The sequence below is a fragment of the Stegodyphus dumicola genome, chromosome 7 (genome assembly GCF_044657685.1).
Source record: "Stegodyphus dumicola isolate Sdum_Otavi_A_Nest chromosome 7, ASM4465768v1".
Taxonomy (NCBI): Eukaryota; Metazoa; Arthropoda; class Arachnida; order Araneae; family Eresidae; genus Stegodyphus; species Stegodyphus dumicola.
In genome coordinates, this window is record NC_140774.1 from 202,923,803 (window position 1) to 202,940,645 (window position 16,843).

General features: G+C 29.4%; 1 protein-coding gene across 1 annotated transcript in view; it reads right to left on the minus strand.

Moving 5' to 3' along the window:
- Nucleotides 1–3,703: 3,703 nt before the first annotated feature.
- Nucleotides 3,704–16,843, minus strand: part of Glg1 (Golgi apparatus protein 1) — an 81,980-nt gene continuing 68,840 nt past the window's right edge. Inside the window, exons 22-23 of the mRNA XM_035365384.2 lie at nucleotides 15,452–15,564; nucleotides 3,704–13,011 (exon numbers count right to left, since the gene is read on the minus strand). Coding sequence (XP_035221275.1) covers nucleotides 12,844–13,011; nucleotides 15,452–15,564 — 281 coding nt within the window. The 3' untranslated portion in view covers nucleotides 3,704–12,843. The remainder of the gene's footprint in view (nucleotides 13,012–15,451; nucleotides 15,565–16,843) is intronic.

The window sequence follows — 16,843 nt, forward strand, 5'->3', positions numbered from 1 at the left end:
CGCGGTTCTTTTGGAGGGACTGGTCACGTGTTTCCCTATTGTATAGTATACGTCGGTTTGCGGATTAGTAATGTATAAAGAAGAATGCGTTGAAAAAAAAAATAATGATGCAAGATAGCGAAAGCGATGATTTTTCAGATAGTGATTATGAAAAGATGGGGAAAAAAAAATATCTAACAAGACAGTGTACTCTGTGCTCCCGAGAAAGAGATTCCAGCGGTAAGCCAGTTAGAAAAGAGACCAGATACCAATGTAGAATGTCAGGTATCACTTTGTGTTGTCCCTTGTTTCAAAAACTATTATACAAAGACTAATATTTAACTTTTTTTGTTTGCTCGAGATAACTCGGGAATAGTAAACTAATATTAAAACTAAATGCTTTTACACCTTCAAAAAATTTAAAATTCAACTTAAAACCTACATATTTTGATGTGTTTCGTTTCGTTGTATTTAATAATAAAATAAAAAAATGTGATGATTTTTGCAAATTTTTTCCAAAATATTTTTAAGGGAAGTGTTGAAATTGTTGAAAATTCTACAACTATTGCATGCAGATTAACTAAAGGTGTAAAAACCTTAACCGAAAGATTGGAGCAACATAAATCAACCATATTTAAGCAAAAAATGCCCAATTTACCAACATATAAGAATAAAAAAAACTGAGCTCACCTAGCCGAGCAATAAAGCAGGTGTGTATATATGATGTTGAATGAAATAAAATTCATTGAAATCGAAAACAAGTTGTTCTGATACTTGCGCAATAGCTGGAAAGTAAATTAATAATAATTTATACTTTAAAAAATAACAATGAATAAATAAATTAAAACTTAAAAAAAAAATTCAAAATTAAATTTCATATTTTTAGGTTTCTGCATTCTACTAAATTTATATTAGGAGATAATATAATCAATATTTCTTTAAAAAATAAATTATATGTTTATATACTTTTTGTGTGGCCGATTGCAACCAAAAAGGAAGGTGCACAACTACTTGTTTTTGAGTTATGTAAGATACATACATATGTACAGACACCATGAAAACATCTCTTCTAAATCCATTTTTAATCAGTTTTATAATTAATTTGGGGAAAGAGTCCTTTATTCTGTCCTTATGTACAGATGTCATGCAAAAACATCATTAAATTGCATTCGATAGCGATCAAAATGGATATTTTTGTTGAAGTTTGATACCCGGAATTTTTCATGATTGCAATACTGCCTTTACGTCATCCAAGGAAGTATAAAAAGACATGAAAATTACTCGCAGAAATTTTATTTTCTAACAAAAAAAAAAAAATAAATAAAAAAAAAAAAAACACAGACAGCATTGATCTTAAAATATATTTCATGTTAATTTGGTATGTATGTATAAAGAAAAACTAACTTTTTTTAAAAACAGATAAAAATATTATCATACAGCCCGAAAACACATGTGTCCATCAGCTTGAAAGTTCTTTGTGAATTGAAGCAAATTATAATATAAGCAATTGATGGGAAATCAGTATAACTGCAAAAACTGAAGATAATCCACCTGTCTGCAAGAACACTGAACAGATGGATCTTTGCATCTCTAGTGATCCTGATCCTAATGCTCGTAATTCTTAAGGAGTCCCTTTGGATATTTTGATAGTGCAAACAATGTTAGAAACCAAATTGAAAGTCTTCAAGAGATCAGTTCATCTAGAGAGCACATTACGCACCCCCATGAATGCACAATTTATCTTACTGTCTAGCGGAACCAGACCCAGCGATTGGTCAAATTCTAAAACTAAATGTAAAGGTGTTACTGATATTATTAATTGTAAAAATAATAATGATGGGTTTATCCAACTGCCTAACACTTTGAAATACGTTAAGCACAAGAGCGCTCACAAATGCTCTATGTAAAAAAATACACTTTACATTATAAAAAATGCATACTAAAAAGGAATTATCCAAATGCCCATATCTTACAACAGAATAAGGAAATGATTAATTTTTGGTGGCCCGTGACTGACTAGCTGAACCGAACATCCGGATAGTGTATGAAACAGAGGACATTATAATGGTAAGGCATAACTTCAAAGCGAATGTGGTCAGTTGACCCATGTAGACTCTGCATTGGTGAATGCCTTGCAAATGAGTTCGGGAACAGTACGAGCAGGTGTCACCATTTGAGAGAGAACATGCAATTGGGCTAAAGGAAGCAGTGACTTTGGTTGTAGTGATAGTACCATTTGGCGATGTTGGCAGGAATGGGTGAACCATGGCCATGCAAAAAAAGTGGTTGACTGAAAGCCATGACAGAGTGAAGTCTGATCAGCACTCACATATCCTAATGCGTCTTCATCAACGATCTGAGGTGTAAACAGAACACCAGTGACAGCAATTACCACTGACGGGTAACTCAGGGAACTGATGTCACGGAGGCCATTGCATCAACAGCCCCTTACCACTGCATGGCGTCAGCCATGTTGGTAGTGGTACTAAGCACATTCATTCAGGGATCTCACGGACTGAAGTAAAATTGTTTTCAGTGATGAGTCTCGCATTGAACCGAGCCCCAGTAATCAACGAAGATGAGCCTGGACTACAGAAAGTATATCTGGACTGTGACTTACAGGACAGCAGTGGGATAATCACTTTACAGTCGTCTGCCAGAAGGCCCGAGAACCAGAAGTTATGGCATAGAATGCCATTTTAGTTGATAGCTGGATATCTTTGGTTGACATCCATGACAACCTCACAGCATAGCGATTTGTCGATGATATTCTACGCCTCGAAGTGTTGCCCTTCCTTTCACAAACCTCTGATCGGCACGATCGTTAGATCTCTCCGCAATGAAGCACATTTGAGCTCTGGTGAGTAGGCATCTCCGACCACTCAAAACGAATCAAAGAACCCATTCATAGTCTTTTTCTAAATGGAACAATGGTTCTTTACCTTAGTGCATAACAGAATAGGATCTGTAACTTTTAAATAGTAAAACTTTCAATAAAAGTAACCTCTTTAAAACATAGATAAATTTCAATAGTTAATTTATAAAGACTACTATAAACTACTCATTTCCTAAATATAACAGGTTGACATGCTGAAGAAGGACGGTGCTGGCCTATTACAACTCGTGTGTCCAATTTCGTACATTTTTTCCATTGAATTTACCCATTTTTTTCAAGAAATCTTTTTCTTGCCAACATCATGAGGAACTGCTTCCACAGGTTTGAGGTTTCGAGACCAAATAAACATACCCGACTGACCCCACCATGAGGCAGTTTCAATTTTTAGACTCTTTCAGCATGACTGCTTGGCTTGGACACCTCTTTAAAATTGGTGTCCTTCCATATCCTTAGGTACCCTTTACGGTAATGGATGGCCAGCATATTTCTTAATGCAAAGCTCTTCGTGAGGCTACCTTGGTTGAGCGGTACAGGGAGGCAAGAAGTGCAATGAAACAATGACTTTTTTGTGTTTGTTACTCATTTTATCAAGTTGCCACTGGAAATATTTCCTAAATATTAGTGCTCAACATGTAAGAACAATGTATAAGTTATTCTTTTCTAACTAGTATCATCTTTAGAATGTAAGAATCTTCCTTGTTGTTTCCGTACCTTCCACTAGCTTTGGTTTACTCTCATTTAGTAACTCAAGGTTCTTGACTTTTGATTCAAAATACAAAAAAAAAAAAAAAAAAAAAAAAAAAAAAAAGAGAGAGAGAGAAAGAGACAATAATTTCAATATTTTTATTATAAATGACAAAACTTTGTTTAACACACTGTGTTTTCTCAAGATTTACTGTTTTATACATTTTGTACAAAGTAACTCAAAAAAGGAAGAGAACTCAGATCAATATACAAGATAAGAAAAAACGCATTAACAAATAGGAATCACCTACTTGTAAATAGGTATCATTCAACCAGGATAACTTTTCAGTTACATTTAATAAACAAAATTTTTATAACTAAGGATTAGGAGCAATGTCACCTAAATTTGAATCATGAAAATTTATATCTTAAGTATTTTAACACATTTTAATGAAGTTTCTATTTTAGATAACTTAAATGCTAGAGAAAATTATATATTCTTTCCTTGTACTGTAAGTATATATCTAGGATAAACTAATTAAATGCAAGCAGCAGCTCAATTTATATTTAACTAAGCCAACAAAATGTATATTTGAATTTATTCAAACCATGTAATATTATTTATATTTATGCATATTATTATAAATAATTAAATATTAAGAAAATATTTCCTTGACAAATTAAAAACATTTTTTATTTCTTTTTAATGCACAAACTTGCAATTTTAGGAATAGATCTTTGAAAAGTATTAAAAACTTTAGATTCATAACTATATATGAGTTTTTGTAAATCACTAATGCTGCAATGCTTGAGTAATATTTCGCCAATATATTTCATAAAAAATATTTTCAACATATATCCACAGAGCTGTGATATCTTTGAAAATAATTTTTCACTAATTTTCTCTAAAACCTACTTTAAAACTACTGAAAACTTTATTATAGCTTTTTCTAAACAAATATTTCAAAATAAAAACAATTGTGTGCATTAAAATTATAAACTATGTAAAGGAATTAAAAAATGGTCACACAATATCACTTCCCTCTTTTAAGATATAATCTAAAATACTAAATAATATATTATTTTTTGGATTAACAAAGGACAAAACGTTTTACTTGTTAAATGCTTAAAAATTTCTGGCGTTATAATTCTGCTCCCAATCCTCAGATTGAAACTCAAAATTATGACACAATTTATTGACAGAAAGCTTACGGGTAGGGGAGTAAACCTTAATAGAAATTTATTTCTATATTGTACAATTCAGATTAATGACAAATTTCACATGAAAATAAATAAGAATGCATGTTAAGTTGAAAATTTTACATAAGAGTATCACAGCTACCAAAAAATATAAAAAGTAGGAAAGATTAATTCATATTCAGGAGTAAATTACATTCAGAACAAATTTAAAATATTAAAACATTCACAAAAATTTTTAAACAGTTAATAAATTTTCAACATTACCATATTAAATAATATATACCTGCCATCATTTTGGCAGGAGCATCAAATTAAATAGCTAAAAACGGAAGAGACTTACAGTGCTATTTAACTTACATTTAAAAATTTAGTTATTGTTTCTATATTCATACAGTTAAGCTTATTTATAATAATTGTTACTGAATGCCAGATCTGCATACTTCAGCCTAAAAATATTACAACAGAATTTAAATTAGCTATAGCAGTCTTTGCTGCTTTCAAATACATTTACACGGTTGTAATATAGTAGAAGTAATTTTTTAGTTTTAAATTTTACTGAACAAATTCATTTTCAAGCATCAAACTGAATATTCATTATAACTATGAAAAGAAATCATTCATGAATAACTTATTACTTGCCTTCTTTAGAAAAATGCATGCTCTGAAATTTTTGTGGCTTCCTTACTTCTAATCTTTATCTGTTGTTGACACATAACAAATTTAGAACTTAATATAGCAAACAACTGAACACATTTTCTCCAAACTTTATTTTTCAAAATAATCTACCAATTTCAAAAATATTAAAATCTATATACTAAAGAACAATCTCCAAGGAAACACTTGCCCTTTTTCAGTCAACCAAAACTTTGATTGCAGAGTACCTTAATAAGATTATTATAGTAGACGATAATTTACCTCTTCCTTAGTTTTGTCGAAGTGGTGGTGAGAACAAGATTTAGTTATATATAACAAGTAGTCTGTAGCAAATATACGTAAACAAATCTTTGAGGATTACTATAATCAAATTAATGCTTTGGTTATTAAATTTAATGTGAGATTATACATACACAATATTGACTTAACAATACTGTCTTTTACAATTAATTTTTTATGATTTTATTTGCAATATTAGCAGTATTAATGGCTAAGTGCAAGTAATTTATTCATATAGTAGCACCAATGTGCTGGTATATACCAGAATTTAATACATATTTACTATTAAAAAAGTAGATGGGAGAAATTAATTCTTTGTCGTCAGAAGTTAAATTGCTAGAATGTATCTCTACAATAAAATTTATAAGAAAAAACTGGACTTGATAAAGTTTATCATATTTGTCACTAAACAAAATTTGATATAATCTTTTATCATTTGCTATGTACATTTTATACCTTCTTGAAATTTTATCTGTTTAAGCCAAAAAAAGAGTTTACTTCTGAAATTCAACACAAAGCAATATCCAATTTACTTGGTAATATAAAGTTAAAAGTTTAATAGTTTTCAAATAAATTTTATTCTAACTTCATTCTATTATGAATTATTATTGTATCAAAAATCAAACTGACAAATATGACAGCCACATTAAGTCAAATCTGCAGTGGTCGAGTATCAGGCTATGAAGAAACATTTTAAGTTCTTACAATCATATAACGTAATTCCAAGAGAAAGGTGATGTAATGATTGGACAGTTTAAATAATAGAAATGAGAGAAAAGTAGAAATCATTATATCAAAAATGTATTTATGGGTTTCATAAATACCTTTGTGTGCAACATAGTTACTTTCTTTGCATTTAGCAGATTCCAATACCAAAGAGTTAACTTCTTACAAACAAACAAAACATGGGCATGGTTTGAATCTTAAGACATAATGGATATAAGCATATAAAAGGGATAATAAAAACATGAAAGTCTTAAAATAATTTTAATAAATTTACAATAATAATATTTTTTCCTTGTAAAGAAAGCATGTGTTAATACAAAAGATAAAAATTTTCCCTATTCTCTATTTATGTTAATTAGCTTTTTAAATAATTTTTTTTTATATGTAGGCTGCATATTTGAGAGTGAGGCAAACAGAAGAAGAGCACAATATAAAAAATCATTCTGAAAACCTATGATATTCAGTGGTTCAAGATAACCGAGTAATATGATTAACTAACAAATTAACACACTTCGGAGATTATTTTACCTTTTATAGAATAAAAGTAAAGAAGGTGTTATTATCAAATTTCCTTAAGAATTCAGAAAAGTAATAAATGAGTTGAATGACTTTCTCCGATATTACCTTTAGGATATTTTCAATAGCAGCAATTTACTGTGTATGTTTTATAAAAGCTAAAAGTAAAAATTGAAGAAAATGCAACATTAAATTCATAACTCACTAAAATGTTTCTATTAAACTAAATTAAAAAAAGGCTTGATTTCGCAGAATATCTGCCACCAAATAATACTAAAATTGGAAACAAATATAAATTATTTTTCCTTATATAGTCAATTTCTAATTTATAAAAGAAAATATATATAGTGTAATCTCGATTATCCATGCTAATGACGGATAATCCATTCTAATGCTAATGCCGGGGATATTCATTTCTTTAAAAAAATTATTTATTTTACTTTGAGAATGTTTAAATACTGAAATGAAATTCATTTTGGTAGACAAAGTCCAATAGTTTTAACAGAAGTCATTGCTGTCTTGGGACTAATGTAGTATTCAGTATCTTTGCCTGTGTATACAGGCGAAGAAGCATTACTCTCTGCCTCTTCTGTTCTTGCAACATCTGGAACAATACTCGCAACATACAAGTACTAAAAAAACCCAACTTATTCAAACTGCCATCGAACCATTCCTCAATGTTTTTCCAACCAACATTTTCTACACTTTCAGTTTGTTCGCATATAACTTCAGTTATTGCTTCGACTTCTTCTATGTTTAAAAGAATATTTCTCCATGCTCAGACTTGGAGCTATTGTTTTTTACACACTTTCACACATAGTGTTGAATGTGAACGAGTGGGCACTGCCTCCGCAAACTAGATAATCTGCACCCGGATAATTGAGAGTACATTATGTATAAGTATGGTAGACAAAACATATTTACACATGCAGCAAAATTTTAAGCAAATCAGTACATTAAATTAATCACAAATTCCACAGCATTATATACAATTTAAAATATATGTATTATTAAAAATTAAAAGACAGTATAGAATGAATATCATTACATAAAATACGACCAATGTCAAAATACTTTACAAGTTGTTTTAAACATTTAAAACTGTGATAAAAAGTCAATATCAAAATGACTCTTAATAAAAATAGATGCATGCAACCTAATAAGTAACCAATCAAGTACTTTAATTTCATCAAAGTTGCATCCAGATGAGATTTTGGCACAAAAAATGACAATGTTTTACATGACGAAACTCAATAACATAAAATAACGTTATCAATTCCACAGCTATAACTGAGATCATGGCAATGAAATCTTTAATTTAAACCATGAAGATAAAATACATATTTAAAACAAATGCAGACAGCTTTAAAAATGTAAAATTTTAAAAAGCTGATTTCGCAATAGTTGAAAATGGCATGATCAGTTAATCCATATAATTTTAAATAACAGTAACTGCTTTTCCATTACATACAATTTTAAATAAGGATAATAGATAGTAAACATAAAAATAATAATGGCAATCATATTTGGAGCAAACATGCAAAAAATTTCCAAATATTTTAACATTTAATAGTTTTTTAACCCAAAAAAATATGATTTCATACAAAAGGAATTGTATGGATGCATTTCAGTTATAATTAAATATGATACCAGCATATTTAAGCAATTTTCAGACAGACAAAAGTTAAATATTTTGCATGTTTAATGTGGCCAGCAATGTCATAACTAAGAAGTAAATAAATATTTATTTTTGTAATGGGTACATACTTACTGTTAAATTAATAAGTAGCAAAAATTCATAGTTAAATCAGTTTCGATATAGATTTACTTCTCTTGCAATAACCTATCAAAGCAATTGCTCATGTTTTTCCTTCCATATTGAAATATTAAAAAGAACCTAACTTTAAAAAATATAACAGAATATGTACATTGAAATAGAGATAGAATATTCAAAGAAAAAAATAAAGTACATGCATCTTAAATTCAATATTAGCCGAACACTGGAGATGATTCAAATTTTATTATAAAAATTGGGATTTTAAAATAAAAATATAACCAACAACATTGCCGAACTACTTAATTTAAAATGAAAAAATATAAAATACAGAGAGTTCAGGCGCAGCATTAAAATAATTACAAAATTTACAATAGTCACATAAATGAAATGTAACATGCAGACCTACAATTCACGTACTAAATTTACATTTTAATTCAAATAAAATTTTAAGACCAAAAAGAGTTGTCTTTTTTCAAATTTTATTTATTATTTTTTTTTTTAAATATTATTTCCAGTGTACGGTAATAGTCATAATATAAAATAAAGCAATTTCCTAGAATATTTGCTGACTTGAAGAAAATAAAATTGCAAAAGTGACAAATCCAAGACTGTAAATATAGAATCTTAAAGAAACAACAGGAGATGGATAGATAAAGCTGATATCACACATAAAGAGATTTAGGATGAAAAGTTCTTTGGTGCAGTTTTCGTTCTCACAGTGCGTAACAGTCAACCACTCCTGGGTTACCATGTAAATTATTCCATATTAACTGCAGAAAGATTTCAATGCTGAGAAATGACTAAATTGAAAGACAAACATCTGCAGCATCTTTTCTTGGGGAAGAATAAGAGAGGGGTAGAAGGATCAAACCTGCTTCTTTCTCTTAATACTAACTCAGACAGAAAAGTTGTTCCAAATCAGGAAATGTATAACAATATTTTTCCCCTTTAGAAACATCCAAAGTCTAGCTTTCACACTTTTTTGGGGGGGGGGGTATATACATACATGCCACATTGCATTAAGAATTGCTGATAATAACAATAACAATTACAGCCATTTCATGTAACATACCTTCAGTTCATCTTATTTGGAAGATAAAAATCTTATGCTGCAGGGAGTAATACCAGGTCTTATAATTACATGCATTATATACCACAATATATTATCAGCAATATACTGCACACCAGTGAGCAGAACTGTTAAAAACATTCCGCAACTTACTCATATTATTAAAATTCTGAAGTATTCATAACTTAGTAAAGCTAATAAAACATTTTAAAATGGCAATTTACTAATATTACATATCTAACTGATAATTTTTATAAACGCTATTAATGTAATGAATAAAATGTTCCTAAAATCATATAAGTAATTTGGCTAAAAAATAATTGTGTGGTAACTTATCCTACTAACTTCAACATAAAATGATCTTACATACTTGTGATCTTGAATCTCTCAAAATTTGACATCTATATGAATTACGAGAATTATTCTTCATAAAAGGAAAAAGTTCAGAAACTCTGATCATCAGGCAAGTAAACATTATTTAAAGAGTTGCAAATAAAAGGCTAATAAATATAAAGAGTAATAAATAAACAGATTAATACATTATGTAACAAATTCAGAGATTAAGAATTTTATTTGACAAATATATTTGCAAGGAACTCTTCTATATTAAAACAGCTAATTTTACAATGAATGAATTGATACAAAATTTGTCTCTTTAATACAGTTCATTAATTCTAAAAGTATTAAATAACCAAATCAAGCTTTATAAATTGCAAAAAGAACTGAGAAAGTAAAATAAATATTCAGCAAAGCAAACTTTCTCTCTGTAATTGCTTAACTTTTACTTTTAAAAATTTTAAACTATGACAAAAATTCATCATTAGCGCAGCATTTTACATTGCTAAGAGACTGTATTTGTTCCTTCTCAAAAACATCATAACCTCCCCCCCCCAAAAAAAAATTTTTTCTAAATAAAACAGCAGCACACTATAGAAATTTTTTTTTTCTTTCCCTTCAGACATCACACCTGACATATATACTGAAACACCACCCATTAAGATCTTCTCTGAAAGACATGCTATAACTAAGAACATAATTAAATAATGATACTGAAATCACTGATAGTCCTTTCTTCAAAGATGACCATGCATGTATGATCATATGTGTAAATGCATGCTTATATTATGCCTGATGGTAGTTACTCAGATTATGTTATGAGCTATAGTTATAATGCTGTTAATGATAATTATAATTAAGCACATTGTGTCTTTCCCCAAAAAAGGTTTTCTGTACAACAGTAATTCACAAAAACAGTTCTCTCTCACCCGTTTTTCAAATCTCTGTTTTGTCTTGAAAATTCAGACAAAAACTTTTAACTCTTTTTAATGTCAAAACATTTAGGATTACTCTTATACAATTATCATTTTCAATTTTAACTCCATTGATTTAATCAAGGTTTTTTTTTATTCTAAATATCTGGATTTTGCAACACCAATCATATACCTACAGATCAACAGAAAGTTGTTACTTTGACATTTTTTCGGTATTCATTGAAATGTCGAGTTACTACCATTTTACAATATTTACAGCAGAAGTAACAAATCATAACATGCACTACGAAAAAAATATATTTCAATTGGTATAATAGCCCCTTTTTATATTAAATATTTCTTATATTGTTTCTAATATTTGTAGTCTTATAAATAACAACAATCATACAGTTCAACGAGAAATAATATGCATGAAACACTGTTTTTAAAATACCTAATAATTTTATTTTACTGCACTGAAAATTTAGAAGTTTCCAAATCCTATAATTTGTTATACACACAAGAAAAGGAGGAAAGGAAAGAAGTAATGATAATGAAAAAACTTTTGCCTGTACTTAGTAAATTCTGAATACTTTGTAAAATTAATTTTCAAAACAAATCTCCAAAAAAATAGTTTGTTTAATAGCAAAATAATAATAAATTTTGCTAGCTTAACAGATAGGGGCTACCAGAAGTTACAAAATAAATATATAAAAAAAATCTGCCAAATTTCATTTGGATAAGATTATACTAATGAATCTTTGGCCTGAGTGCATTTTAAAAATGATTCTTAGACATACGAAGAAAACACAAAATGATTTATGATATTTTACAGCATAGAAGCAACGATTAAAAAAATTTAAGTGAAATCGTAACCTTGTTTAGAAAATGTATATGAACAGGATATAATATACTATAAATTTTCAGAAGCCAGTACTTTGGTTTCAAACATAGAAGTTAATGAAAAAATAGCATGAATTAGCTTTTTTAATATTAGGCATTGAGAGGCAATGGTTTTCGGTAACTACTAAAAAAAATACTACATTTCATGAATTTCCATACTCCACTGAACTTAGGACATGAAATTTTTTATTTAATCACGTTTTCATTGTTATATCCAATTTAAATTCTTTGTCTTGTTTACTGCTGCTAAGAGAACACTAGTGATAAAAAGTCCTGTTACAAATTATGCACATCAGAATATACAGCAAAGAAATTTAAATCCAAATCGAAGATGATGACTAATAATTTTTGACAAAGTAATTTTTTTTAAGTTTTTTAATAGGAACATAAATATCAGATACAAAATAACAGAAACTTATTTAATAATGTTGGGGCAAAAAGAAACCCACGTTGAAGAAAAATTACTTCATAAATGATTATCTGTACAAGAAACAACAAATTAGCAGACTGTATTTGATTTTATAACAGGAAATTAAGCATAAAAATAAATTGTGCCTAAATATAAAAACATGAGTAAAAAAGGATATTTCTTCTTTGGTACCTCATTCAGAAAATTGAATGAAATGCAGTTAAAGTGTTTTTATGAAACCATATATCACCACAGGCACACAATATCAACAAATATGTAAGTATTATATGTATATATATATGTATATATACAAGAACCTGTCATGGCAGTTCAGTGGTTATGTTGCATTAAAAAAAAATAATAATATTTTTGTTCATTGAATTACAATTCAATGGGGATAAGGAGAGGAATTATGATGCAGTCTTTTTCACTAGCACTTCCTTGTGTTATACCTGTACAGTACAGCTTGGAAAGGTGTCCTTTAAAAACATACTAAAGTTTTCACTTGTTTTTCATAGACATGGGCACTCTTTTTGTCACTCTTCCACAAAACAGACCACCAATAAAGATGCCTGTGAGACATCCCAGAGTAACAACAATGAAGTAATTTCTAGATGGTGAACTTGCTACTTGCCTTATAAGTTCTTCCACAGTTTCAGCAGGAGCAACCTGTATTGTTACAAATATACACATATAATTAAAAGAATACAGTTAACAATAAGTAGAGTGTGATTATAATTAAAAGTTGTGATTTCAAAACGCTCTAAAACTAAGAGTCAGAATGACTTGATATTTTACTAAAACAATCATGAGGCAATGTAATTTTCTTTGGAGAAGGGAAAAAACAGTTTCAAAATATGCTGATAAATGCTGCTATCTCACATTGCTGTATGCAAATTTCTAAGACATAATATGTGCACTACAGCTATGGTTAAGATAAAAATGCAAAACACTAACAATACACTTATAAAATTTTTCCCGAGTGCCTCATCATGACTCTGACGAAGAAGGATCATGCTCTTTTGTGAAGATTTTCTATCAAAATGGTGACTGTGCGTTAACAGCCATCAGGAAGTTCCGGACATTACAAGGCATAAAATCCGATTTAATGACCACATATGGCCTGTGGAAAATGATAGATAAATTCAAAGAGACCGGTTCATTTGACATAAAATAAGGTAGAGCACAAAAACCGTTTTGGCAGCGGCATAACTCATGTGCAGCAGTTGCTACTTGCTGACCTGGAAACGCGTGAATCTTGCTCGGATGGAAGTGGATAATGAACATTCTGTGGTCTGGAAAAGCTCATTTTCATTTGCAAGGTTTGGTAAATATGCATAATTGCAGGATATGGGTGACCAAGAATCCATTCCCACTACAGCCATTATCTCTTCACTCTGAAAAGGTCACCGTGTGGTGCAGAATAACGGCAGCGTTTCTCATTGTTCGGTTTATCTTATAGGAGATCACATCTGCGGTCCCGTTACCTGCGCCATTACTAGCAAGTGGTATAAACCACTTTTGCGTAACCATGTCCTTCCTGCGCTTCAGCAATGTCAATGCATGCATTGCACAATATTCATGTATGATGGCACTTCTCTGTACATTGCTCTCATGTGAAGCAGCTGCTGATTGCTCATTTCAGTGATGATAGAATCATAAACCGCCATTTTTCAACAGCGTGGTCGCCCTGATCTGCCAACTTAAACCTGTGTGAATTTTGGCTTGGAGATATCTGAAGAAGTTGTTTACAGTGGGTGGATTGCAAATCTGGCCGACTTGAAGACAAGCATCACACACCACAGCATCAGCACAGATACCCTTCAATCTGTTGTGGAACATGCAGTTTTGTTTTTCCCTTCCAATTAATTAGCAGCATAATAAGGAGGAGAGCATATCAAACAACTTAAGCGATAATCATCCATAAGGTGTTTGTTTCGGGAAGCTTGTCTTGTCACTATCACTGTTTTCTCTGTAAATACATATTCTTGTCTTTTTGCTAATAAAATTGTCGTAAACCCTTAGAGTATACTGTTTCCTTTCGGCTATAGATCCACAACAGCAATGTAAACTGACAGCACCATCTATCCACAAATTTTTAAACTACTTTTTTTTTTTCCTTTGCCAAACAAAATTCCATTACCTCAGGAACGCTCTGGTAAAAATCAATAGATTATTAAATCAATATTATATAGATTATTATGTGATTCAAATTATGAATGTTTAATCACATTCATAATTTGAATCACATAAGTATACTGATGTTTTGCCTCAGTACCTCAGATGCAACCCCATGTTTCTATGAATCATTTCACACACATACATCAAAGGGGGAAAAAATACAAAATTAAGCCTTGCACTTTAAAAGGGCATTACTATTGTACAGAGAAGGGGAAAAAATGTAATTGCAAATTGGATTAGTTATTTACAGCAAAGTACACAACAGCTATTTGCTCAAAAGACTGAGTGCTTTTGTTAAACATTTTGTAACTGTAGTAAAATTGTAGTAGTAAGATCAGTTTAAAAATTTATGAAGTATTTTTGGGCCTTTTTGCTGTACTAATTATTTAAGCAAGCACATATTACAGACAAAATATTTATATGATGATCATAGTAACAACTACACGTGCACAAGGTAGAGCAAATGCATGATGTGAATGTAAAGAAAGCAAAAAAAAAAAAAAAAAATCCTTAAAACACAGAATGTAAACATAAATTTAATGTAATTTTTTAAGATTTTTATTTAAATTTACAAACTTTCACTTGAATTCATACCTGTATTTATATTTAAAAATAAATCCTTCATAATTTATTCATTCTTTAGTCCATCATATCCCATTTTTAATTCCAGCATACTGAGCTTAACCATTACTAATTACTTAATACTAAAATTCCCCAATGGGAACATCATAAAAACCATATATAAAAAAATTAAAATGGGGAGACTAATATTTTAATGTTGTTGACTAATGTTTTAAACCAAAGCATCAGAAGGTAAAATAAGCAAAATGCTATTAAAAAATCTGAAAACAAATTAAAAAATGGTTAATATATTTTGCATTAACATTTAATTACATAATCCTTTCTTGAAAAAAGTAAATAATATTACCTGTGCTGCATATTCAAACATTTCTACTCTCTTTGAAAGCATAGTTTTACATTCCTCTGATAAAGAACCAGTACGTGAATCACCTTCCAGAATTGTTAATAAGCAAGACAACTCTGAAAAAGTAAAGCATATATTTAAAAAATGCAATAAATTAGACTGAATAAAATTAATAAGTCTGACATTATATTATTATTAAAAGTTTTCCCATTTCTGCAATTCTTTATACACTTTTACTGATAATTCATTACAAACACACCTTACTAATATGTTCAAAAATTGTTTTTATCCTATATGTTTTGTTAGTGCATTTAATAATTTGAATTGAAATTCTAATTATATGTATTGAGCTTTATTTGTGCATTGTCTTGTATCATACAAAAAGCTGGTCTAGCCACAGAAGAATAACAACAGATCTTTAGGAAATCACTTCTTGAATTGTAAAGTTAAACCTAATTCCATTTAAATTAAATTCTAACGTGGCTGACAGAAGAAGCCTAAGTTATAGAAGAGATTTAACAAAAACGATGATAATAATAAGCTGTATAAAATAATCTTAATTTTCAAAATGTAATAAGGAGTTCAAAAAATAAAATAACTTTGAAAATGGATCACCCCCCCCCCCAAAAAAAAATGAACAATGGAATGCAAAAAAAAAAAAAAAAAAAAAAAAAATGAGGATACCAAAAGGTTGTAGATTTTAAAACAAATATATTCTGGATGCAGTTTAAAAGTATCCATTAAAGAAGCTAAGAAAAGAAACTAAGTCTGGAAGTATAACAGCAATGATAATCCACTACAATATGAAGACAAAAGACCATCAAATTATAAAATTAGTCGCAAACTAAATCAATAACCTGAGTCTCATCTACCAAGTGTTGTCAACATGGAGTTGTTCACTCCTCCTCTTAATAAATTCCATGGTCACCTGTTTTTAGTCCAAAAGAATTACGAGTCTAAAAATATGATTTTGCATTCCTTCATTATAAATGTGTTGATTCACTTTTCATTTGAGTCTGTTGCTATTCATAAAATGTAAGATGGTTCAAATTTGATTTCTCTGTCATTGATTAAAAAACTAAGCTATTTATTTAAAAGCAATAGATGGAGTTTTTAAGAATATTATATTTTTACTTTTTAATTAGATTGACAGAAAATATAGAATGTTTCCATGTTTTGAAGTCACAATAAATTTAAAATCATGTAAAATGATGGTGAAATGGTATTATGGAAAAATTTGAAACAAATATTCTCATAACATACGATTAAAATATATACAAACACATAAATTTACAATTTTTTTTATCTTCCAGTGAATCAAAAACAAAGCATCAATCGAAATCATGGTACTAATTTAATTTATTTCATAGATGAAAACACTTTGATTTAAACTTC